The 24,085-nt window shown below is 50.7% G+C and overlaps 3 protein-coding genes across 3 annotated transcripts; 2 read left to right on the top strand and 1 right to left on the bottom strand.

The window, feature by feature from the left end:
- Positions 1–4,843, top strand: LOC120876349 (membrane frizzled-related protein). Its single transcript, XM_040258171.1, has 13 exons — positions 1–54; positions 177–279; positions 397–510; positions 623–784; positions 920–1,133; positions 1,570–1,700; positions 1,815–1,940; positions 2,162–2,238; positions 2,610–2,758; positions 3,269–3,399; positions 3,528–3,650; positions 4,402–4,529; positions 4,619–4,843. The coding sequence occupies exons 1-13, from the start codon at positions 1–3 to the stop codon at positions 4,841–4,843; spliced, it is 1,737 nt and encodes a 578-aa protein (XP_040114105.1).
- Positions 4,844–5,199: 356 nt separating this feature from the next.
- C1QTNF5 (C1q and TNF related 5) lies at positions 5,200–7,512 on the top strand. Its single transcript, XM_040258197.1, has 3 exons — positions 5,200–5,752; positions 6,030–6,286; positions 6,628–7,512. The coding sequence occupies exons 2-3, from the start codon at positions 6,073–6,075 to the stop codon at positions 7,143–7,145; spliced, it is 732 nt and encodes a 243-aa protein (XP_040114131.1). The 5' UTR covers positions 5,200–5,752; positions 6,030–6,072; the 3' UTR covers positions 7,146–7,512.
- A 1,825-nt stretch (positions 7,513–9,337) lies between these two features.
- RNF26 (ring finger protein 26) lies at positions 9,338–12,380 on the bottom strand. Its single transcript, XM_040258183.1, has one exon. The coding sequence runs from the start codon at positions 11,562–11,564 to the stop codon at positions 10,263–10,265; it is 1,302 nt and encodes a 433-aa protein (XP_040114117.1). The 5' UTR covers positions 11,565–12,380; the 3' UTR covers positions 9,338–10,262.
- Between the last annotated feature and the right edge of the window lie 11,705 nt (positions 12,381–24,085).

Genomic DNA, 24,085 nt, shown 5'->3' with positions numbered 1-24,085 from the left:
ATGAAGGACTGCTCAGATATCGTCCTCTGTGTGGAAACGACAGAGCTGAGCAAGGTAAGGGCCACCAGGGCCGCTCCCACAAGCCCCAGACGCCTGCCTAGGGCTGCTGTGCCCCATGAGCACACCTGCCAGGCAGCACTGCCACCGGCCCTCAGCGCTCAGATCTCTCCCTTCAGACTGAGTTCTGCAATCCTGCTTTCGAGCCTGAATCAGAGCCATCTTGCCCCCTCCCCACCCTCCGGGAGGACGCCAACTGCAGCGCCCGAGCTCCCTGGCATGGTAACCATCTCAGGGGGTGACCTGGGGGTAGGACAATAAAGTCCTGGCAGCTCAGGGTGGTAGGTGAGGGATGCCCTAGGGAGAGGGCTCTCAAAACCCCGCCCTGCCTGTCCGCAGGTCGGCATCCCCGACGGCTGCAGCCAGACTGCCACTTCTCCTGGCTGTGTGTCCTCCTGCTGGCCGGCCTGCTGCTCCTGCTGCTTGGGCTGCTGGTGGCCATCATCCTGGCCCGTAAGTCCCCAGGGCCTGCTGGGCTTTAGGATGAGACCCCAGGAGCTCTTCTGCCCATGCCCCCGAGGGATCCAGAGCCTCTGAGGCCCCTCCCCCATCTTGTCACCTCCAGAATTGCAGGCTACAGCCCCACCAGGGGCCACCTACCGTCCACTGCCTTCCAGAGGCCTCACCACCACTGGCACTACCCCTGCCACCTCCACCACCACCTCCCAGGCAACTGGAACCCCTAAAAGGCAACCGGAGGCAGGAGTGAGCCTTGCACCCCAGTCCGGTGAGTACTCAGGGCTGATCTTCCTGGAGAAGGGCCCAAGATGGCAGGAGGGGGGCATGCAGGAAGAGGCACCTTGAGAAAAAAAACAAACAAACTCTTCTTTTGACCTCTGATCGCTCACCTCCATCTCTGCAGCCTGTGGGGGCCTCCTTCCCGGCCCAAGGGGCTTCTTCAGCAGCCCCAACTACCCAGACCCTTACCCCCCCAACGCCCACTGCGTGTGGCATATCCAGGTGGCCACAGACCACGCAATACAGCTCAAGATCGAAACTCTCAGCATGGAGAGTGTGGCCTCTTGTCTTTTCGATCGCTTGGAAATCTCTCCCGAGCCTGAAGGCCCCCTCCTCAGGTAGGTTCCTCTGTCCCCGGAGATCCCAACCCCCACTCTCTCATCCCTGTCCTGAACAACTGTCTGGAGGGCAGAACCAGGGAGGTGCAGAGGGAAACTCTTGACTGGGAGGAAGAAATGGAGAGACTTGGCCTCTGCGCCCAGCTCTGCCACCATCTTACTATATGACCTTGGGAAGGTCACTTCCCCTCTCTGACCTTGGCTTCCAAATCTGGAAGCTGGAGCTCCCACATGTCTTTCCCATGAATCAATGGTTCAAGGATGGACAAGCAGCTGCCAGGGAGGTCACGGCTCTGCTGGAAAGGAACGGAACCTTTTTTGACACATCGTCCCCAGGATGGGGCTTCAGGAAAGAGGACCACAGAGCCCAGGCAGGCTCCACTCCTGCTTGCCCTGAGCTCTGAGCCACCATCACCCCCAATCTGGCTTCTTGCAGAGTATGTGGGAGGGTGCCTCCCCCTACACTCAATACCAACGCCAGCCGCCTCCGGCTGGCCTTCGTCTCTGACAGCAGTGTGGAAGGATCTGGCTTCCATGCTTGGTACCAGGCTGTGGCCCCTGGACACGGTGAGTGTTCTCCCACCAAATGCCCAGCTACCCATCAAACTAGCCAAGTCCAGCTGCTCCCAGCCCTAAAAAAGCAGCAGAGATTCTAGATGCCTACCAGATGCCTACCCCCAGGGAGCTGTGCCCACGAGGAGTTCCCCTGTGACCAGTTCGTCTGCTTGCTGCGTGACTCGGTGTGTGACGGTTTTGCCAACTGTGCTGATGGCAGTGATGAGACCAACTGCAGTGCCAAGTTTTCAGGTACAGGTCCGATCAGCCTCGGGGCGGGTACTGTCTGATCCAGGTGCAGGCTGGACCCCTCCCAGCCTGGCCCAGCTCCAAACCTGCCTGGTCATCCTTCTGACCCAGAACTTGTTTCCCATGGGCACAGACAAGATTCTTCACCGCCATCACTGCCTGGCCCACTGGCGAAAGGCACAGAGCCTAGCAAACTCATGAGCCTCCTGCCCTCCTCTCTACAGGGTGTGGGGGGAACCTGACTGGGTTTGAGGGCACTTTCTCTGCTCCCAGCTACCTGCAGCAGTACCCTCACCAACAGGTAAGCCAGCCAGTGCTCCATGGGGAGGGCAGTGGGGCACGTGTGGGCACACCTGAGCAACGGGGTTAATGCGATTGAGAACGGCATGGCAGATACTCCTTGTACCTGGAAAGACCAGAGATCAAGCAAACAGGAAGGGGACATTATTAAGTGCTTACTAGATACCCAGCTCCTGTGCTGGGTAAGCTTATCTCTGAGACCAGACAAGTTAAAGGCCCTTCCACCAACAATGTTGAGAGTGGTGTAGGCCAAGCCTGCCCACTCCCTACCCAACTTGCAACCAGGGAAAGCCCGTCTGGAGTTCAGCCTGGGGACCCCGATTGGAACAGGAAAAGGAACCCATAAATTACCCCACCTGTGCCCTCCCCCAGCTTTGCACCTGGCATATCTCAGTGCCTGCTGGACATGGCATCGAACTGCTCTTCCACAACTTCAGCCTGGAAGCTCAGGACGAGTGCAAGTCTGACTACGTGGAGGTGTATGAGGCCCACAACTCTGGGGCCCTTAGCCTCCTGGACAGGTACAGGGCAGAGCCATGGGAGGAGCCGAGGATACACCCCGCCTCCACAGCCTGACGACAAGGCTGCCCACAAATTACCACCCCCATTCAGTAGCCTCATTGTCCTCTCTTGCACCAAGCTAGAGGTCTCCTCGCTGTCACACTTTTTAAAAAGAGGCTTGTCCTTCCGCACCTTTGTGCCTGTCCCTCTTGCCTCGAGTCCTTGCATTGCCTCCTCTAGGAAGCCCTCCCCAGGCCTCTCCCACTCCCAGTTCTCCTGGGTCCATTTCCACTTCCCCCAGAACCCTCACTGATTTTCCCTAGGTGGAAGTGGCTCAAGTTCAAGCAGTGTGTCTAGTACTTTGTCTACTGAACATGTGCGTCTTCCTCCCATGAGTCAATGACTATGCCTCCCATCCCCTCTGGCATTGTCCAGAACACCCAGCTCCCCCCCCGGGCCTGCAAGAGGCCTCATGCATGCTCGCCCAGCCAGGGGGGCCCAATGCCAGGATTGCTGCCTGCTCTGGACAGGTTCTGTGGAGCAGAGCCGCCCCCACGTCTCATCTCCTCGCACCACCAGCTGGCAGTGCTCTTTAGGACAGACCATGGCTTCAGTGTTGGGGGCTTCTCAGCCACCTACCGGGCCCTCAACGCCACAGAGAGTAGGTGGCCCTGGGCGCTTGGGTGTGGGCGGTAGGGGCGCCTCCAGAAGAATGGGGAAGGGTTCTAGACCCTGGTCTGGGCACAGTGAAGGCCATGGGGATTCAGACATGTCCCCCCGTGCCTGCAGGCCCCTGTAGGCCCGGAGAGTTCTCCTGCCAGGATGGAGGGTGTAAGAGTCTGCAGTGGATGTGCAGCACGTGGCAAGACTGCGCCAATGACAACTGCAGCAGCCCCTTGTTCCCACCCCCAGGTGAGGAGCCTGCCCTGCACTGTGGGCAGGGCTGGCAGGCCTGGGAAGGCTGGGTGCCCACCCAGAGAAACCCACGGGCACACGTCTTAACATTATCCCTATCCTTCCTGATGGGGGCTGAGGGCCCCCTGTTCAGACTCTAGACCACTTTACCAAATCCTGAAGGGACTCTCCCCTAGCCATGGCAACAACATTTAGAGTTCCCCCAAGACAAATGGGAATCTGGGAGACGATGGTTCAGGCTTCAAGAACCAGTCCGGCCTTTGCCACACAGAGAGGCTCTCTCCAGGGCCCGCCTCAGAGATGTGGGTGAGCCCTGGGGAATTCCTTCCAGATGGCTAGTGATTCTGCCAATGTCGGTGACCCTTGCTCCCTGAGATCACAGAGGTGCCTGCATGATGCCCGGGGCTGGCGAAAGATGCTTGGAGTAGGCTCCTGAGAACAGGAACCCTCAACATGTATATAAGGCATCTCTCTGTGTTAACTCCTTTGATTCTCACAACAATGGCAACCCACTCCAGGATCTTGCCTGGAGAATTCCATGGACATAGGAGGCTGGCAGGCTACAGTTCATGGGGTCGCAGAGTCGGACATGACTGAGCAACTGACACTTTCACTTTCTTTCCATATTATCTCCTTTGGTTCTGACAACAAGCCCCATCTAACCCATAAAGGGTAATTAGGTGACTTGTCCCCAGTCACACAGCCAGTGAGTGCTCCCCAGGGTGACCCTCCCCGCCCCTCCCTGCAGAGCTGGCCTGTGAGCCTGTCCAGGTGGAGATGTGCGTCGGTCTGAGCTACAACACCACGGCCTTCCCTAACATCTGGGTGGGCATGGCCACCCAGGAAGAGGTGGTGGAGGTCCTCAGAGGTTACAAGGTACTCCAGGCAGAGATAAGGAGGAGCCCCCAGGAAGGGAGGGAACCTGGGGAGCCGGGTGCCTGAGGGCTCCTCTCTTCCTTCCACAGAGCCTGACGAGCCTGCCCTGCTACCAGAATTTCCGGAGGCTCCTCTGCGGGCTGTTGGTGCCCCAGTGCACCCCACTAGGCAGCGTCCTTCCGCCTTGCCGCTCTGTCTGCCAGGAGGCAGAGCGGCGGTGTCAGTCCGGCCTGGTGCTACTGGGCACCCCCTGGCCCTTCAACTGCAACAGGCTGCCTGAGGCAGCTGGCCTGGAGGCTTGTGCCCAGCCCTGACCCGAGGCGGGGCCCTTGCCCTCTGCTACACACCCTCCTTTGCCCATCAGGGTGGGCAGGCAGGGGAGCAAGGCAAGGGGCCCAGCATGGAACTCTGCCCATCCCCCCCACTTCCGGGTCCTCCCAAGGAGGGGAAGAGGAGCCCTCAGTGGGGCCAGTGGGGCCCTCCCACCGTCCCAGATCCTCCCCTATCCCTTTACTTTCCCCAGCTGCTGCAAACAGCTGGCCTGACTCCACGCTGTACCACTGACAATCTGGATCCCTTCCCACCCAAGTCTCTGACCTTGACTTCCTGTCTTCTGCCTTTCTCATCTCCCATCTAGTTTTTCAGGCTCTCTATCACCCCGCCTTCTGACATTTTCATTTATTCAACAGAAAATGTCATCTCGTGTCTAGTCGTGCGGCAGGGCCTGTTCCGAGCCCTGGCCATCCAGCTGTCTACTGTTCTAGAACCCTCCACCCTCAGTTCTCAGCTTCTGTTTCTCCTGGATTTATCCTTGGTCTCTGTTATCCTTGGTCTCTGTAGCGGCATCATCTCTGCTTCCAGCTCCTTGGAGCTATGGATGCCCTGAGCTGTCAATAGTTCTGCCTCTCTGTGCCCGCCTCAAACCTCTCCCTCCTTTCTCCCCCAAACTTTGGCCGGCCGCCGCGCGACACCACGAGTTATTTCCCTGCTATTTCCCGGCCCGGGCTCTTGGCCCCCGAGCAACTGGTTTCCTCTTGGAGTCTGGGAGGAGCACAGCGGAGCCGGCAAGGAACGAACCAGGATCAGGGAGACACCGGCAGCAAGGGGAGACTGGCTGGAGAGAAGCGCAGGGAAGGCAACGCTGGGGTCACCTGGAGGGTCTGAATTAGCGAGAGCCCGGAAGGCCACGGAGAGAGCGAGCAGCCCCGGGCGCCGGGAGGGGCGTGAGTGGGGCGGGGAGATGGGGCCGGGGGTGGGGACTGTGGGAAAGACTGGGCGCCGGCCGGGGCTGGAGGAGGGAGGTCCGGTCTATCCTTCCCTCGGCGCGGGGCTTTAGAGGTTCCCGGGTCTAGGGACCCCTCTTCTTCTTCCCCACGCGGCCACTCAGCCTCGCTCAGGGACACGGCAGTGGGGTGGGGACCGAGCCGGCCGCGCCGGGAGTGGGGACCGAGACAGGTCCCAGGATTCTTGGTCCCGACTCCTGTCCTGCCCGGCCCACAGACGCCCAGAGGCCCGCGGCGTCCGGGCTCCGCGTGCCAGCGCCATGAGGCCGCTCCTCGCCCTGCTGCTCCTGGGCCTGGCGACCGGCTCGACCCCACTGGACGACAACAAGATCCCCAGCCTGTGTCCGGGGCACCCGGGCCTTCCCGGCACGCCGGGCCACCATGGCAGCCAGGGCCTGCCGGGCCGCGACGGCCGCGACGGCCGCGATGGCGCGCCCGGGGCTCCGGGAGAGAAAGGCGAGGGCGGGAGGCCGGGTAAGCGGCGCCTCGGCGGCAATCGGTGGGGACGTTCCAGTGAGCGCGGCCCGGCTCTTGCCCGCGGGGTCCCGAGCTAGGGGTTCACGCCAGGGGGCGCCGCTTCTGTCCCGCCCGACCCCGTCACATCGGGGAGCCGCAGAGGAGTGACTCGGCGGCGGGAGCCGGAACCCCTGGGACCTTCAGATCCGCCCCGAGCCCCGCAGGAAGCGGGGACGGGGGCCCTGGGGCGCAGGGCGGCCCCAGCCGGGAAGGGGCGGCTGGGAGGCTGAGGGAGGGTGTGGGAGGACCCCGGCGGGCGCACCCTAACCGTTCTGCTTCCCTCCCCCTTCCACCCGCAGGCCTCCCGGGGCCGCGTGGGGAGCCCGGGCCGCGAGGAGAGGCGGGACCCATGGGGGCCTCCGGGCCGGCGGGCGAGTGCTCGGTGCCTCCGCGCTCCGCCTTCAGCGCTAAGCGCTCTGAGAGCCGGGTGCCCCCGCCGTCGGACGCGCCCCTACCCTTCGACCGCGTGCTGGTGAACGAGCAGGGACATTACGACGCCGTCACCGGCAAGTTCACCTGCCAGGTGCCCGGGGTCTACTACTTCGCCGTCCACGCCACCGTCTACCGGGCTAGCCTGCAGTTTGATCTGGTCAAGAATGGCGAGTCTATCGCCTCTTTCTTCCAGTTCTTCGGGGGGTGGCCCAAGCCAGCCTCGCTCTCCGGGGGCGCCATGGTGAGGCTAGAGCCTGAAGACCAGGTGTGGGTACAGGTGGGCGTGGGGGATTATATTGGTATCTACGCCAGCATCAAGACAGACAGCACCTTCTCTGGATTTCTAGTGTATTCTGACTGGCACAACTCCCCTGTCTTCGCTTGATGCCCACTGGAAAGTGAGCTCATGCTGTCTCACTCCTAGGGGAGGAGGGGGTGACACCGACGGCCTCATCACCCGGGAGGGCTGGCCCCCTGGAATGTCCTGAATGACTGCAGAGGTGGGGTGGGGGCCTCTCCGTTCTGCTGCCGGCAGGGAATGGGGATCAAGGCTGAGATCAGGGCTGTCAGCATGGGGCAGTGGCTGGATTTCTGCCCTAGATCAAAGGAGTTTGGTAGTTACCCCCAGTTGCTTTGGCCCGGGGCCCCAAGGTGTGGTGCTCGCTTTCTGGTCCCCTGTCTCTCTGGGTCTTCCCTCACCCCTCCTGCTCCCTTTTTCTCAGAGATCATTCAATAAATCTAATAAAACCCTCCTACTGGCTTCAGTCTCTCTTTACTGGTGGAGCTGCTTTGATTCTGAGAATGGGGAGACAAGGGAGCAGGGTGGAGGGAGAGGGTGTTCAGGCAGAAGGGAGGGCTCTTAGGCTAGATGGAGCTATGGCTCAGGAGATACAGAAAACAGGCCCAGGTGATGAAGAGGCCGGTCCACGGAGCTGCCACCCAAGCAGTGTAGGTTGTGAACAGGAACGCCCTGCTAGGGATGGTGTCCTGGTGGGGGACTCCGGCCACCCAAGAAGGCACACCTTTTTCTAACTCAAAGATGTCATAAGAACTGGCTGGAGCTTCAACACACACATCCCTGCCCTGACCAACAAAAAGGAACTTGGGATTTTCACCCATGGCTGCTCTGGCTCTGTGCCTGTTTCCTGGATGACTGGAACGCTATTTCTCTGTCCCTGATGCCAGGGGAGTGAAGTGTCCCTGGCTGTCTAGAGATGTCATTTCGGAGATGGCCACAAGGGGGCGCCCTAGTTCCAGAATGCAGCAGTGACCCTAGATAGCTTGAGCTCCTGGCTACCAGGGCGATTAGGTAGAGGAAGGGTTTTGGGGTCTCCCTGTAGGATTCCAGATGGGGTGGGGGATAATGGGGTCATTTGCTCCCAACTCAGGAAGTTTATCTTCTCTCATAAAATGTTTATCCTCACATTAAACAGAGACTGGAAGGAACTAAGCCTCCCCTTGGTCATCTCGCCCTCCAGGGTTGGGGGAAGGGGGGGCAGAAAAGCCCTTCCTCAGGCCTCTCCACTCCAAGGTGGATGTGGGGAACGCTCCCTCACTGTGCTAGGCCGCGCCACTAAGTCTGAGGTTAGCCTCAGAGCCCCTTCAAGTCTCTCTGTCTTGTCCCGCCCCTAACCCAATGACTAACAAACCCGGGCTTGCCAGGCCCACATCAGCTCAGGCTCTCAACGCAAAAGTGGAGGGGCCTCTCCTCAGCGTTTCCTCCTGACCTACCCCTTTCCCCGCTCCCGTCCTTCCAGAAGGCTGTCCCTGGCATTATGCTCCTACATTTAACACACAATTATGGGGTAGTGTCCTGCCCCCCACCCCCACCCCTTTGCAGGTCATGTGAGGATTGATATGACCAATGGGGACTGGGCCCATTGCATGATCTAGAGACAGGCCTCCCAGCTCTCCAAGAGGAGGCCCCGCAGCTATACTCCAGCCCATCATAGCACCTCTCTGCCAAGAGACACAAAGACATCAACTCCTTCAGGAATCTCAGGATAGACTGGACTCCAGGCAGCAGGAGCCCTAAGTTCTCTCCTGGAAAGAGTGGCACTAGAGGGAAAACTTGCTCAATGGGTAAGTTCACATTCCTCTTTCCGAGGGCTCAATTCTGACAAAATGGAAAAGATAGGGCTATGCTTAAGTCACTCAGTCGTGTCCGACTCTTTGCAACCCCATGGACTGTAGCCCGCCAGGCTCCTCTGTCCATGGGGATTCAGGACAGAATACTGGAGTGGGTTGCCATGCCCTTTTCCAGGGGATCTCCCCAACCCAAGGATCAAACCCTACAGGTCCCTCACACTGCAGGCAGATTCTTGATTGACTGAGCCACCAGGGAAGCCTGGAAAAGACAGGGAGAGCTTTCCAAAAGTCATGCATATGAGAGGGCACAAACTGGAGAAGGTAAAAGCAAATCTAGCCACACAGGGCACGGGCTCTCCCCAAGGCACCCTATCCCAGCTCTTCCCCTGCCAATTCCCCCATCAACTACACTTGGGACTGAAAGACCCTGCTGCAGCATCCGTTACCATAACCAACCATTCACCCCTGTGACGATGCACACAGAGGCCATCAGAGCTGTAACACTTTATTCATTGGATCCTGGGCCAGACGGATCCCTCAGGGAGCTGCATGCCCCTCAGCCCTGGCTCCTTCTGTATTTGGACTCTAGTGAAATGTGCACAGTCTGCCCTCCCCAGTGGCAGGGAGAGACGGACAGAAGGGGAATGTCATTTTTTTCTCTGTGATGTGGGGAGTGAAAGGAAGAGGAACAGAAATCTGGTTATCCCTCCTGAGGTTCCCAGTGATGCCGGGTATCAGAGGGTACATGGTCCCAAAGCCAGGTGCAAACATACACATATACACACACACCTGCGGGGTAATTCTTGACCCCAGCTGTCGGGTCAGGTAAGGAGGGAGCCTTGTAAGATCACGACAGGTAGAAGCAGCTCAAAGGGCACCTGAGAGATACTACCCTCAAAGCCGGCCAGAGCATAGCAGCTCCAGCTGAAAGCAAATGTTCAAGATAATTCTAAGGCCCTTGAATTGCCAAAATATCCAAATGACATTGATGTGCATGGCTGAAGAAGCTGGGAAGGAAGTGGGGAGGATGCAGGGAGAGAACCTACAAACCTGCAACAGAAAAACCAGAAGCGAAGCGGGGGCAGTCCCCAACACTGGCATCAGGGTGGGCCCTGGCTGGAGGGGAATCCACAGTGAACAGTCTCCAGGGCCTTGCAGAGTGACACCCTCACCACCCTTGGCATCACAGGGACACACAGGGTAAGGAAAAGCTGTTACCCTGCCCCTACCCAAGTCACAGTCTTTCAGGGTTTCCCATTTCAATGTCCTGGAGATGCAGCTTAGAGACTCAGCACAATGACTATGGGGGCAGCAGGGGATGCAGGCCGGGACCAGAGATCAGGTGTGAACGCGGCCTGAGCACAGGTGGCTGCGTGGAGCATGGAGGGGCGGGCAGGAGGGAGGGAGGAAACCTTCAGAGGTAGACGTTGAGGGTCTGCAGGATGCCCCGACGGCACAGTGGGCAGTTGCGGTGGTAGACGGGGTGGCGCATCAGGATCTCAGTGCAGGCCTGGCACAGGCACAGGTGCCGGCAAGGCAGAAGCAGCACCGTCTTGCTCTGGTCCTGGCAGATGACACACTTCTTCCGCTCCTCCTGCTCCTTCAGCAATTCCCACGGGTCCTGCCCAGCTACAGACTCCTCCTCGTTGAGCCTCTCCCGGCCCCGGGCAGCCGTCACTCTGGCCATCCTGACCTCCTCTTCTTCTGCCTCCAATCGGGGCCCAGCTTCAGGAATAGCATCCTGTCGCCATGTCCTGGCTGAGGGCAGCCTCCTAGGGCCACCCTGGGGGGCTCCAGGGGCCCCTCCCCGGTTTGGCCAGCTCGCCAGCTGCAGGCTACGGCTCCAGACTCGGCGCCAGGCCTCCAAGCCCAGAACTAGCTGAGAGAGCCGCACAACATCCTCTCTGAGCCGGTGGTAGGATGGCCGGGCATGGAGCTGACTGAGCGCCCGGGTGGCCAGCCTCAGGGTGAGGTCTGGGTGCAACAGAGTCACTGTCACTGCCAGCACGCAAGCCAGCAGCACCAGGCCAGTGAAATTGACAAGCACAAAGCTGGCCAGGAGGCGGGCAGCTGAGGCCAAGAGCTCCAGCACTAGCTGGCAGGGGGTCCAGAGAAGGATGGACATGGCCACGGCACTGCTGGAAATGTGGGCTAGGAAGGCAGCCACTACATCTGTCATCCTCCACAGCGGCCCCGTCACTGCATCCCACAGGGCCAGCACAAGGGAGAAGAAGTTCTGAGTGCCAATGAGGCAGATGTTGACCAGGCTATTGATCACGTAGGCCACTAGGCTCATGGTGATGGCACAGACGTCACAGATCTGACGCAGCAAAGCATGGCCACTGGAGACCATATTGAGGACACCCCGGTGGAGGATCTCCCGGCTCCTAAGCGCCCCATGGGAGGCCAGGTGCCCCAGGAGCTTTAGGCTCTCCAGGCCAGAACAGCAGCTGTACAGTACCGTAGACAAGGCCTGCAAGCCCCCACAGGTGAAGCGGACCATAGCTTCAATCAAGGCCAGCAGTGAAAGTAAGACTCCACGGCCCAAGTGCAGAAGACTAGTCAGTACCGTGTGTGGCAGGTTGTAGATGAAGGCCAGGAGCCAGGCCAAGGAAGCCAGGAGGGAGGACACCAGCAGGAAGTTGAGGTCCAGCACCAAGGTCAGCACATCCAGCAACAGGCCCACCCCATTCACTACCAAGTACACAGCCTCCATGATAGGGCTATGGGGTGGTCCCAGAGAAGTCTGGCTCCCGGCTGAGGGGGGTGTCAGGGTTGTCAATATTTGGGCTGAAGGAGCCTCGGATTAATCTGGAAGGGAAGTGAACGGTCTCTCCAATCAGAGAGAAACTGAGGAAGAACTGGGTTAAAAGTGGAGTCTCAGGGGAGGGAAAAAGGGCCAGGTGCCGGTCCAGGACTCCCGGTTTTGAAGGCGGTCTGTTTGGGAAGAAAGAAGCCAAACATCTCTAACGTGGAAGTGATCCCGGGCTGGAGGGAAAATCTCAGCTTTGGAGGCCTGCTGGTGGCGTACCACGGCCGGGCAATGGGTCAGATCGAGAGAAGACCGGGAACGGAAGGGATCGGGCCAGGCCGGGGCCGGGTGGGGGCGGCGCAGGCTGGGCGCAGGCTCGCGGTCCAGCTACGCAGGTGCCCCTGTCCCCTCCCGGCCCCCGTTCTCTGGGCTCGCGGCGCTTTGCGCCCAAGGGAGCAGGAAGGAAGGGAGCGAGCCTCAGCAAACCCCAGGCGCGGCCTCTACTCCGCTGGGCGCTGCCATCTTGTGTGAGAAGGGGTGGGGCAAGAGGCATGTCAAGGAGGGAGGGGAAACGAACTCTGGCCAATCGGTGAGACTCAACCTCAGGAAACATCGAGCGTTCATTGGTCCGTTTGAACGGCGCCCAAACATATTCAGTGCTTTACAGAGGTGGGGCGGAAACAGATTGAAATCCCTGCCCCCTTGAGGCGGGGATTGGTCAATTGAAGGGCAGAGGCGAACCGCCCCAGCCCCGCCCCCTAAAGGAGCAGGACTGTGTGAGTGTTCCATGGCTCAGTCGTGTCAGACTGCGACGCCACGGACTGTGGTCTGCCAAATTTCTCTGTCCATGGGATTTCCTAAGCAAGAATGCTGGAGTGGGTTGCCATTTCCTACGCCAAGGGATCTTCCTGACCCAGGGATCGAACCCGCTTCTCTTGAGTCTCCTGCATTGATAGGTGGATTCTAAAGGAACAGGACTTTGGACTGGGCTCTTACGGGCGCTGTTCTTTCTCTTCGCCGCCAGCCTTGATTTTTTTTAAAGTCCGGATTGGTGGTCACTGTTCTGAACCAGGCTTTAGGATTGCACCGCCTCCACAGCCAGACTCAGTCACTTGTCCTCCTCCATTCATCCATTTTCTCCGTCGTGTATTGAGCTGCCACACATGCACTGGGGATGCAAAAAATGTTTGAGACCTGCCTGCTCACAAGCAGTTTAAGGGGAACCAGATTGTGATAGGGGATTCCCAAGCTGCTACTTCCAAACTGCTTCCTCAAGCTCTGTCACGTTTTCTCAGCATCCTCAGGAGATTACCCCATTGTCAGTAAGAAAAAGAGGTCACAGGCCGGAAATAGCTCACACTCCTAGCCCAGGCCCTATTCATTTGTTTACTTAAACACCTGGACAGCCTTAGTAGTGGCCTCAAAATTTTATCCCTTTTAAAAATATTCAAATAATACTCAAAATATCTAAGATCCTATCCCAAATACATTGAGAGCCTGGTGTTCTCTACTAAAGCCAAGGATACTTGGGGGTCTGAGCCTCCCCCTGGCCTCTGTTGCTTTAATTTCCTGCTTGCATTTGTCCACTGAAAACAATGCACCACAAGAAAGTTGTGAGTTAAGTTTTACTTAGGGTAAAACGAGGACTATAGGGCAGCAGACAGTCTCTCGGATAGTTCTGAGGAACTGCTCAGAAGAGGTAAGAGGGGAGCTGAATATATATACGTAATTTTGGTAGGTAATTGGGCAGACTTGCAATCTTTTCACGCATGTTTTTACAGAAGGCTGCTGCTGGTCACAGGAAGTTTGCTGCTAGTCATGAGAAGCAGATATCTCCATTAATGATTGTAGTGCTTTTTTAGATATAAGAAGGTGCAAGAATTTGGGTTCATAAAACCTCCTGAAAATAACTATCTGAAGGCCTGTTCTGCCTGTTTTTACCAGAGCACAGAGTGCCTCATTCCTGCTCTTGGTTCTGAATTCCCTTCAGGGTATGTCAAAGTTCAGTGACTAGTGGCTAGTGACAGTTTTTAGTTGGCACATTAAACTCTTCTTTAACTGTCTTTAAGACTTCTTCTTAAACTGTCTCCATCACCCCACCCTGGACACTGCCTGAATCCTTTCTTTCCCAAAGCACCACTGACTCAAGGCTGAAATATTCACACCTTTTCGAGACAGGTGGCTCCCAGTACAGGTTAAAACATAGTGCAATTTCTAAACTCCCCACGTTTTTGTCTAGCTTCTCTCTCACATCTGTCAGGCCCCAACTTCATGTTTTCTCTGAGACATGTTTTCCCTTTGTCTTCCTCTTCCTTTTGAGATTTCCCCTCTTTCTCGAGCCACCAGACTCCAACTTTCCATTGTTATTATTTGTTTATTTATTTCTACTGCACTGGATCGTCATTTCTACATGCAGGCTCTCTCTAGTTGCAGTGCTCGGGCTTCTCATTGAGGCAGCTTCTCTTGTTGCCCAGTATGGGCTCTAGGGCATGTGGGCTTCAGTAGTTGTGGAGCCCGGGCTTAGTAGTTGCAGCTCACAGGGTTAGTTGCCCCTTGTCATGTGGATCTTCCGGGACTGGAGATCGAACCCATGTCGCCTACATTGGTAGGCAAATTCTTAACCACTGGACCCCCAGGGAAGTCCTCCATTGTTGTTTGATATACTGAATAGTCTGTTTCTACCCCCAATTCCCTCTAAACTTTAGCCACAAAATCCTCATTTCTCTACACAAAGGAGAATAATATAAAGATTTGTTTAACCTTCTGCCCATATCACAGTCTGCTTAGCAAAAATGCCCATCTCCTCTTCAAGATACTTGATCCCACCACCCATAACCTGTCCTCTTCAAAAATTTTACTTGTCCAATGAATACTATTGTGTTTTTAATCTATCTTCCTGAAGCACTTGACACCAATGACTTCCTCCACCCTTGGCCTCTGGACCTTACCCTCTCCTGTCTTCTTTCTGTGTTCACCATGGCCCCCTCTCCTCTCTACCAATGATTCCCAAATCTGTGTCTTCAGCCTGAATTTGTCTTTCAAAGTTCAGGTTCCAGCTGCTTCCTGAACAGCTGCTGGATAGCCTACTGGTGCTTCAAACTCAATGTGTCCAAAATCAAACTCAGCAAATTTGCTGTGCCTACACTGTGTGTACTTACCCAGCCAGCTTTCTGCACCGAGAAAGACCTTGAAGCTGGCAGGATCCTCTAAGACAGTATTTCCATTAGCCTGGGACCAAGGCCTCACCTTTGTGATCTGAGACATCCTTAAACAAGACACAGACTTTGACTCTGTTGGCATTCCAGCAGGAGACAGCCAGAGGTTACCTGTGGTCAACATTCTTTGGGTAAATTACTGTGGGTGAATTACTGCAAAATGTTCTCCATTCCTGTGCTAGAAATATAAAGTACCATGTGACCACAGAGCAAATGAAGTGCTGGGATGACACCCCCCTCCCCCCCACTGCTTGAGAAAACCAAAGCACTCCTTGATTCTGAGAGGTTGTAAACACTCCCTTTGAGGTGATTGTTGTGGTTTGGACTTAAGCACTATCTCTACTGACTTGATAATATTTCTTTCTCTTCCAGGACTGTGTTTCAGATAACAGCTAGTTCAAACCCACTGTTGCCAAAGCAGGGGTCATCTCTATTTGAAAATATTTTTTAATGTTTATTTTTATTTATTTGGCTGCTCTGGGCCTTCGTAGCAGCATGTGGGAACTAGTTCCCTGACCAGGGATCAAACCCAGGTCCCCTGCATTGGGAGAATGGAGTCTTAGCCACTGGACCACCAGGGAAATCCCCATCTTCTATTTGGAGGCTGGAAGACTTGAGAGTATTGGTCAAAAGAGCTAACACCAGGATTCCCTGGTAGTCCAGTGATAATCTACCTGCCGACACAAGAGAGGTGGGTTCAATCCCTGATCCAGGAAGATCCTACATGCCACGGAGCAACTAAGCCCATGTGCCACAACTATTGAGCCTGAGCTCTAGAGTCTGGGAGCCTCAAACACTGAAGCCCATATGCCCTAGAGCCTGTGCTCTGCAATATGAGAAGTCACTGCAACGAGAAGGCCGTGCACTGCAGCTAGAGACTAGCTCCCACTCTCTGCAACTAGAGAAAAGTGCGCAGCAACGAAGACATACATAAATACATAATTAATTAAATAGATAAAATTAAATTCAAAAAAGAAAGAACGAACAGCAACTGACTTTAGGGAGGAAGTTCAAATTGCTGATGAGTGTGAGTTGCAGTGATTGAGAAAAAATAAACCAGATCTGGAGAAAACTTAATGCCTGGAGGCACTATCCTTGCAGAATTGTGTCATGGAAGATATAGCGGTATGGTCTAAAATGCTCAGGCATCTGCCCAGGGGCCTGCTGCAACAACAGCTGGTTTCTGCTGTTGTGCCAAATGCAGGGCTTTTGTGCTGCTAGGTGAGAGATATGAGCTGGGACAACAGAGGGGGTTTTTAGAGGTTGTTCAGGTTTGAAGAGATGGGGTGAAACCAGAAAGACTGTCTAATTTAGGAGTTTTGCTTTGTGGCACTGTGTCTCCTATAACCCTCCCTTTTATCTTCCCATCATGTGTTCAGTAAAATCCATATCACTGCCATGGTCTTAAGAGTTTGATATTTTTTTCCTTTTTGATTTAATTTGGCCTTTTAATTATGCAGATCATTTACCAGATCCCCAAAGTCAAACTATATGAAAAGGTATATTCCTAAAAGTTTTGTGTCATGGTCTGTGTGTGGGTTGGAAAAGAGTTTCCAGATATGAGGCAGAATGAGAAGAGACTAAAGTTTATTAGAGTGGGAGACAGTTAGAACAGAGAGCTGGCTCAAGAGAAATCCAGCCCCTTTCAAGGGCAATTTTTATAGCCTCAAGACTGAGAAAATTCCTACTGGAAGGGTGCATTCAGTTCAGTTCAGTTCAGTTCAGTTCAGTTGCTCAGTCATGTCCGATTCTTTGCGACCCCATGAATCGCAGCACGCCAGGCCTCCCTGTCCATCACCAACTCCCGGAGTTCACTCAAACTCACGTCCATCAAGTTGGTGATGCCATCCAGCCATCTCATCCTCTGTCGTCCCCTTCTCCTCCTGCCCCCAATCCCTCCCAGCATCAGAGTCTTTTCCAATGAGTCAACTCTTTGCATGAGGTGGCCAAAGTACTAGAGTTTCAGCTTTAGCATCAGTCCTTCTAAAGAAATCCCAGGGTTGATCTCCTTCAGAATGGACTGGTTGGATCTCTTTGCAGTCCAAGGGACTCTCAAGAGTCTTCTCCAACACCACAGTTCAAAAGCATCAATTCTTCAGCGCTCAGCTTTCTTCACAGTCCAACTCTCACATCCATACATGACCACTGGAAAAACCGTAGCCTTGACCAGATGGACCTTTGTTGGCAAAGTAATGTCTCTGCTTTTGAATATGCTATCTAGGTTGGTCATAAGTTTCCTTCCAAGGAGAAAGCGTCTTTTAATTTCATGGCTGCAATCACCATCTGCAGTGATTTTGGAGCCCCCCAAAATAAAGTCTGACACTGTTTCCACTGTTTCCCCATCTATTTCCCATGAAGTGATGGGACCAGATGCCATGATCTTCGTTTTCTGAATGTTGAGCTTTAAGCCAACTTTTTTCACTCTCCTCTTTCACTTTCATCAAGAGGCCCTTTAGTTCCTCTTCACTTTCTGTCATAAGGGTGGTGTCATCTGCATATCTGAGGTTATTGATATTTCTCCAGGCAATCTTGATTCCAGCTTGTGCTTCTTCCAGCCCCACGTTTCTCATGATGTACTCTGCATATAAGTTAAATAAGCAGGGTGACAATATACAGCCTTGACGTACTCCTTTTCCTATTTGGAACCAGTCTGTTGTTCCATGTCCAATTCTAACTGTTGCTTTCTGACCTGCATATAAGTTTCTCAAGGGGCAGGTCAAGTGGTCTGGTATTTCCATCTCTTTCAGAATTTTCCACAGTTTATTGTGATCCACACAGTCAAAGGCTTTGGCATAGTCAATAAAGCAGAAATAGATGTTTTCTGGAACTCTCTTGCTTTTTCCATAATCCATCGGATGTTGGCAATTTGATCTCTGGTTCCTCTACCTTTTCTAAAACCAGCTTGAACATCTAGAAGTTCACGGTTCATGTACTGCTGAAGCCTGGCTTGGAGAATTTCGAGCATTTCTTTACTAGCGTGGTATTAGTGATTGGTTAAGATACTATGGTCATTTCCCTGGTGGCTCAGATGGTACAGAATCTACCTGCAGGAGATGCAGATTTGATCTATCCCCTGGAGAAGGGAATGGCTACCCAACCACTCTGGTATTCTTGTGTGGAGAATTCCAGGGACAGAGGAGCCTAGCAGGCTTATAGTTCATGAAATCACAAAGAGTCAGACACCAATGAGCAACTAACACTTCACTTTTTAGGATGCATTAGGTGGGTATTTTACCTAATATGGGGTCAGGGAACTGGCTAGTTTAGATCCAAAGGCTTATGGCAGCGGTAGATACAGGGCTCCATTAGTGGCAGAGATTTCTGTCCTGTGACCTGGGTATAGGGCTCCACAGTTTGCTCTCACCCTGGCCCCTCCACCCTGTTCCCTGCGAGTAACACCCTAAGCTCCACAAATCGCAAACACACTGAAAACTGTTTTCCTCTCTCAGTCGGCATCTGAGGCTTGGCACTGGTACAGGAGAACCCAAACCCTAAACATCGGCTCTAGTAATAACACTGTTCAGGCCCAGAGAAGCACTTCACATCTCATAACCCATGTCCTGGAAACATGAGGTGACTGTATCCAAATGACACAAAGTTCTATGGTTTGTGCCAGGGGAGGATTTCAGCCACTGAAGCACTTAGGGAAGAAAAGAAATACATTAATTAACTAGTCAAATCCTCTTGCTTTTCCTCCTGTTCCAATTTGTGGTTCCAGAAGTACTCAGAAATTAATGTGGTATGTGCAATAGTGGCTGAGGAACATTTGTAATATTAATTCATATTTTTAAAAATTTGTCTATATGTGAGTCTAGATGAAACATGCTCGCGATTTTATTGGCTTTAGTCCTATTCTGATTTACAGGAAGGACTGAAGAAAAGCAACTTACGATTTTAGGCATTGATTTAAAAGGATGTTGAAGGTAAGTTGATAATGCGATTGACACAGTTAGTAAAAATAAAGATGAACAAGGTCATTTTTTTCACGAAAATCCAGAAACGTTTTTTTGTGCCATATGCCATGTATGGCACATAGTTATTTGTTACTATGACCTGACCTCAACTGTGGTCATCATGGCTTTCTTTGGAGCATTAAAAAGATTATATACAGAATTTTCTGGATCTTCCCAAAGATGAAATATCTTAGGAAAACACATATCACATTTGACTTTACAACACTCTTGGACACATGATGAGAATATTGGCTAAATGCTATTAAAACAAGTAGACTTAATTAACACATGATACTAAAAGAACTTGAAGAGTTAAGCAAAACAACAGAAGCTCTCAAATAGTTTCCACATGGTCCCAAGTGGAAAATGAAATTATTCTTGAATGTGTGCTACCCACAGATATTTGAGAGGGACTGTTTCTTAATAATATTGAGAAGAGTTTAACGAATCTAAGCCTAAGTTTGATTGTTTTAGTTTCTTTGTTTTTTCACAATTGATGAGCTAATACTAATACATTATTATTACTAACTGAAGTCCATAGTTTACATTAGTGTTCACTTTTAATGTGGTGCATCCTATAGGGACTTCCCTGGTAGTCCAGTGGCTAAGACTCCAAGTTCCCAATGCAGGGGGGTGGAGTTTTATACCTGGTTAGGGAACTAGATTCCAAATGCCACAGCTAAAGATTCCCACATGCCGCAGTGAACATCCAGCACAGCCAAATACATAAATAAAAATAAATATTTAAAAAAACCCTGAAATCTGCTGTAGATCCTATGGGTTTTGATAAATGTATTATACCATGGCCTACCATTACAATATCATGCAAAGTATTTTCCCTGCCCTAAAAATCCCCTGTGTTCCACAAGGATGACCCTTTCTTGCCTCCCCTCCAGCCCCACTTCATGGCCATCACTGATCTTTTTGCCATCTTCTTCGTTTTGCCTTTTCCAGAATGTCACATCACTGGAATCATGCAGTATGTAGTCTTTTCAAATTAGCTTCTTAGCAATAAACATTCGGGCTTCCTCCATGTCTTTTTGTGACTTGATAGCCCACTTCTTTTTAATCCCTGCATAATTCCATTGTATGGATGCAGCTAACAGTTTATCCGTTCTCCTATTAAAGGACATCGTGATTGCTTCCAAGTTTTGACAACTATGAATAAATCTGCTACAAACACCCATGTGGAGATTTTGTGTAGAAATAAGTTTTCAGTTCATTTGGGTGAATACCAAGGAGCGTGATTAATGGATCTTATAGTAAAGGTATGTTTCACTTTATAATAAACTTCCAAACCGTTTTCCAAAGTGGCTGTGCCACTTTGCATTCCCATCAGAAATGAATTAGAGTTCCTATCGCTCCACATGCTCTCCAGCACTTGGTGTTGCCCGTGTTTTTGAACTTTAGCTATTCCAATAGGTGTGCATTGCATCTCACTGTTTTAATTTGCAATTCCCCAGGCTTCCCTGGTGGCTCAGACTGTAAAGAATCTGCCTGCAATGCAGGAGATATAAGAGACACGGATTCGATCCCTGGGTCGTGAAAATCCCTTAGAGGAGGGCATGGCAACCCTCTCCGGTATTCTTGCCTGGAAAATGCCCTGGACAGAGGAGCTGGTGGGCTACAGTCCACGGGGTCGCAGAGTCAGACACGACTGAAAAGACTGAGTACAGCAAAGCACTCACCACTACTGAACTGTATGTTTAAAAATGGCAAAGGAGTTAAATTTTACAAATTTTTTTTTTATCACAATTAAAGAAACAAACAAAAAACCCTACCTATGCTTTTACCCTTTGACCCAGAAATCCACCTCTAGGAATATACCGTTAAGACGCTTGCAACAAAATGAAAATTTATTGTCACATTATTTATAATTGCAAAATATTGGAAATTGTTTTTGGCCCCGCCTGTATGGATTGTGGAGTCTTAGTTCTTGGACCACAGCAGTGAGAGCGCCAAGTCCTAACCACTGGACTGCCAGGGAATCCTCTTGTGTCATTTTGACTTTTAGAAGCATGTTAATCTCCTACACTTAAAATATTAAACTAAATCAAAATATGAGAAAAAAAGAAGCTGAATGCAAACAGAAACAAATGAACCCAGCTGAATTTCATATGAGTGATATAACCACATAGCAAGGAGGGAAGTATACCCTGTGTCTCAGACTGTAAAGAATCTGCCTGCAATGCAGGAGACCCGGGTTCCGTCCGTGGGTCAGGAAGACCCTCTGGAGAAGGGAATGGCAATCCACACCGGTGTTCTTGCCTGGAGAATCCCATGGCCGAAGAGCCTGGTGGGCTACAGTCCGTGGGGTCACAAAGAGTTGGACATGCCTGGACGACTAACAGCATACCACACACCCTCAGCCGGGGGGAAGTAAAGACCTCTTGAACTCACTTCACCAGGCTTACTTTTTATTGTGTACGACAATTTTGAAATATTGTTGGGAGCCAGAGTTCTTTGTTTGGAAAAAGGGAGACATGAATATGAAATACAGGAAGGTAGAGAACCGCATGAAACTGGATCACAATGGTAAGTTACCAGTATAAACTCATGCTTTCTATAATAATAATATATATATATTAGATATACTATATATTAGCTTAGATGTATTATATACATAGTATATGTGATTATGTGTGTCCATTGAAAGAACCTAGAAGCAATAAGACCCTAGTAGCAAGAAGCATACCTAGTACTCAGATGTTGGTTTCTACCATCCCCCACTAAAAGAAACAGGGTTCCTGGGGAAAAGAGTTGATTATAGTGGCTGAGATAGAGAAGGTAGAAGGTTGAAAATTCTGCCAGAAATTAAGTAGCACCAAAAATTATGGGGCAGGGGCCAGCAGACTGGGGGTGGGGGTGGGGTGGCTGTGTCAGAGGATGCAGAAGCCAGATCAAAGGTGGCCACATCTGGGTTGATTTCAGCATCAAAATGAATAAGGACCGTAATGGAATAAAACCCACTGAATAAAATAGGAGTCCATGAGTCCAAATATATTACAAAGAATATAAATAAACAAAAAACTAGAAAGGAGGGCTCTTGTTTACAAAGGAACACTGACTGATACAGAAGGAGGGAGGCTGACGGGCGAAAATTGTCATTTCAAACCATCAGAGTGACTTCCCGAGGGGTCCAGTGGTGAAGATGCTGCAGGTCTAATGCAGGGGGTGCAGGTTCAATCCCTGATTAGGGAACTAAGGTCCTACATGCTATGGGGTGTAGCCAAAACTTTTAAAAATCATAATAAATAAAGCCATCATGGTAAAAATTGGTTCAGGCCAGAACCATTACAGGATGCTAACGTATGTATTACTTATATAATATTTCAGCCTGGGTTGCATAACCCGACTTCATGCACAAGATTACAACAGACAAACCCGGATTGACAAATATGAACGCAACGTCTGAGGAACCGTTGCAGATTATAGGGAAATAACGAGACCTGAAGGCTAAAGATAGTAGAGAAAGCTGGACTGCATCCTATTCTAGAGGGAAAAGATCAGCACCACAGTGGACGTTTGGGACTCTTGTCAAACTGGAATATGGATTATAGACTAATGTTTTGTATCAGTTTAAATCTTCTAAATCGGATAACTGTATTGTGATTATATGGGACAATATCCTTCTTCTCAGGAAATATTGAAGTATAAAGGGACCTACGAGCACACTATATACAATCTACTTTCATGATTTAGAATAATTATACATAGGTACACACATCAAATAAAAAATTTTAGCTAAAATTTAATATAAATTTTAATTTAGAGAGAATAAAAAGCAAAATCTGGGGAATTCCCTGGTGGTGCAGTGGTTAGGACTCTTGAGTTTTCACTGCTGAGAGTGTGGGTTCAAATCCTTGGTAGAGGGACTAAGATCCCACAAGCCAGATAGCTTGGCCAAAAAAGAAAAAAGCAAAATCTGCAAAACATTAATAATCATCTTTGATTCTAAGTAAAGAGTATACAGGGAGTCTACACTATCTCTGCAACCTTTCTGAATGTTTGAAATTATTTCAAAATAAAATTAAAATATAAAAAGAGAAGCTAAAACAAGGAAATAAAAATGTTTGCAAGGGAATAAAGGAAAAGACTCACTTGCAAATAATCCCCAAACTAATTTCTCTTGAGACTAATTTCTGGCCAAGTTCAAATTACAGCTTCAATTGCAGAGAGATTTTAAGAAATGTAACAAAATAGTACTCTGGTGTTTTTTTTTAAATAAGAGCTCAGCATTGAATAATTTGCAAGCAGTAAAATTTAAACAGCAAATGGATCTAGATATTGCTTTAAAGGCTGTTGAAAATTATTATGATAAAGACTTACATGATGAAAAAGTATTTTCAGGGATAAAATATTTATTATCTGTGACTCCTTTATAATGTTTAAATGTGAAGTGCAAAATTTATGATTCAGTTATGAATCCAAGTATTGCTTTAAAATTGTTAGTAATAATTTCAGTTTGGAGCAACATTTCTCTAAATTGAAATTTATTTTTTAAAACAGCTAAAAACAACAACTCAAGAAAAGTAAATTAACTTGGCATTCCTAGCAATAGAATATGCATTATGAGATTTTTATTATACAAAGTAATTAGGGATTTTGCCAAAATGAAGACAAGAACATTTTATTTAATGGAATATTATATAATAACTTATGAGTTGCACGTGACTTTATTATCCATCCAAACGTTGCTGGCCCTTCCTGAGGACACCCAGGCATGCATAATGAAAATTAAGTTAAATTATCTTGAATATTTTGCTGACATTAAGTCATACAAACACTGTGCCATTACATATCTTTTAATTTTGTCATTAGAAAGCTTATTTGTCAAGGTAAGAGGGCAGAGCATGTTTAAGAGTTAGCTAGCCTTCAAATTGTTCTTGCCTGGAGAATCTCAGGGACAGAGGAGCCTGGTGGGCTGCCATCTGTGGGGTCCCACAGAGTCGGACACAACTGATGTGACTTAGCAGCAGCAGCAGCAGCAACATCCTTTAAACAGCTTGACATACAATATGTGAACCTTCATTTATATCTGACCTGGCCACACAAGTATTGGAGGTTTTGGTCCTTTAATTACTTCTATTTGAAAGTACAAATAGATGTTGATCATATAAAAATATTTATCTATTTTTATACAAAAGGTAGCATTCCACATATAGCACTATATATCAAGCTTTTAAATTTAGAACTATATTCCACACCAACCATACCTTAATAAAAATGTCAATGAGCCTCAAATAAATAAATAAATAAAATTATATTCCAGTGATCATTCCATATCAACATATAGGGAGTGTCCTTATCCTTTTAA

Source organism: Oryx dammah, unplaced genomic scaffold (genome assembly GCF_014754425.2).
Source record: "Oryx dammah isolate SB20612 unplaced genomic scaffold, SCBI_Odam_1.1 HiC_scaffold_17, whole genome shotgun sequence".
NCBI lineage: Eukaryota > Metazoa > Chordata > Mammalia > Artiodactyla > Bovidae > Oryx > Oryx dammah.
Note: the sequence above shows the minus strand (reverse complement) of the source record. Positions and strands in the feature narration are given on the sequence as shown.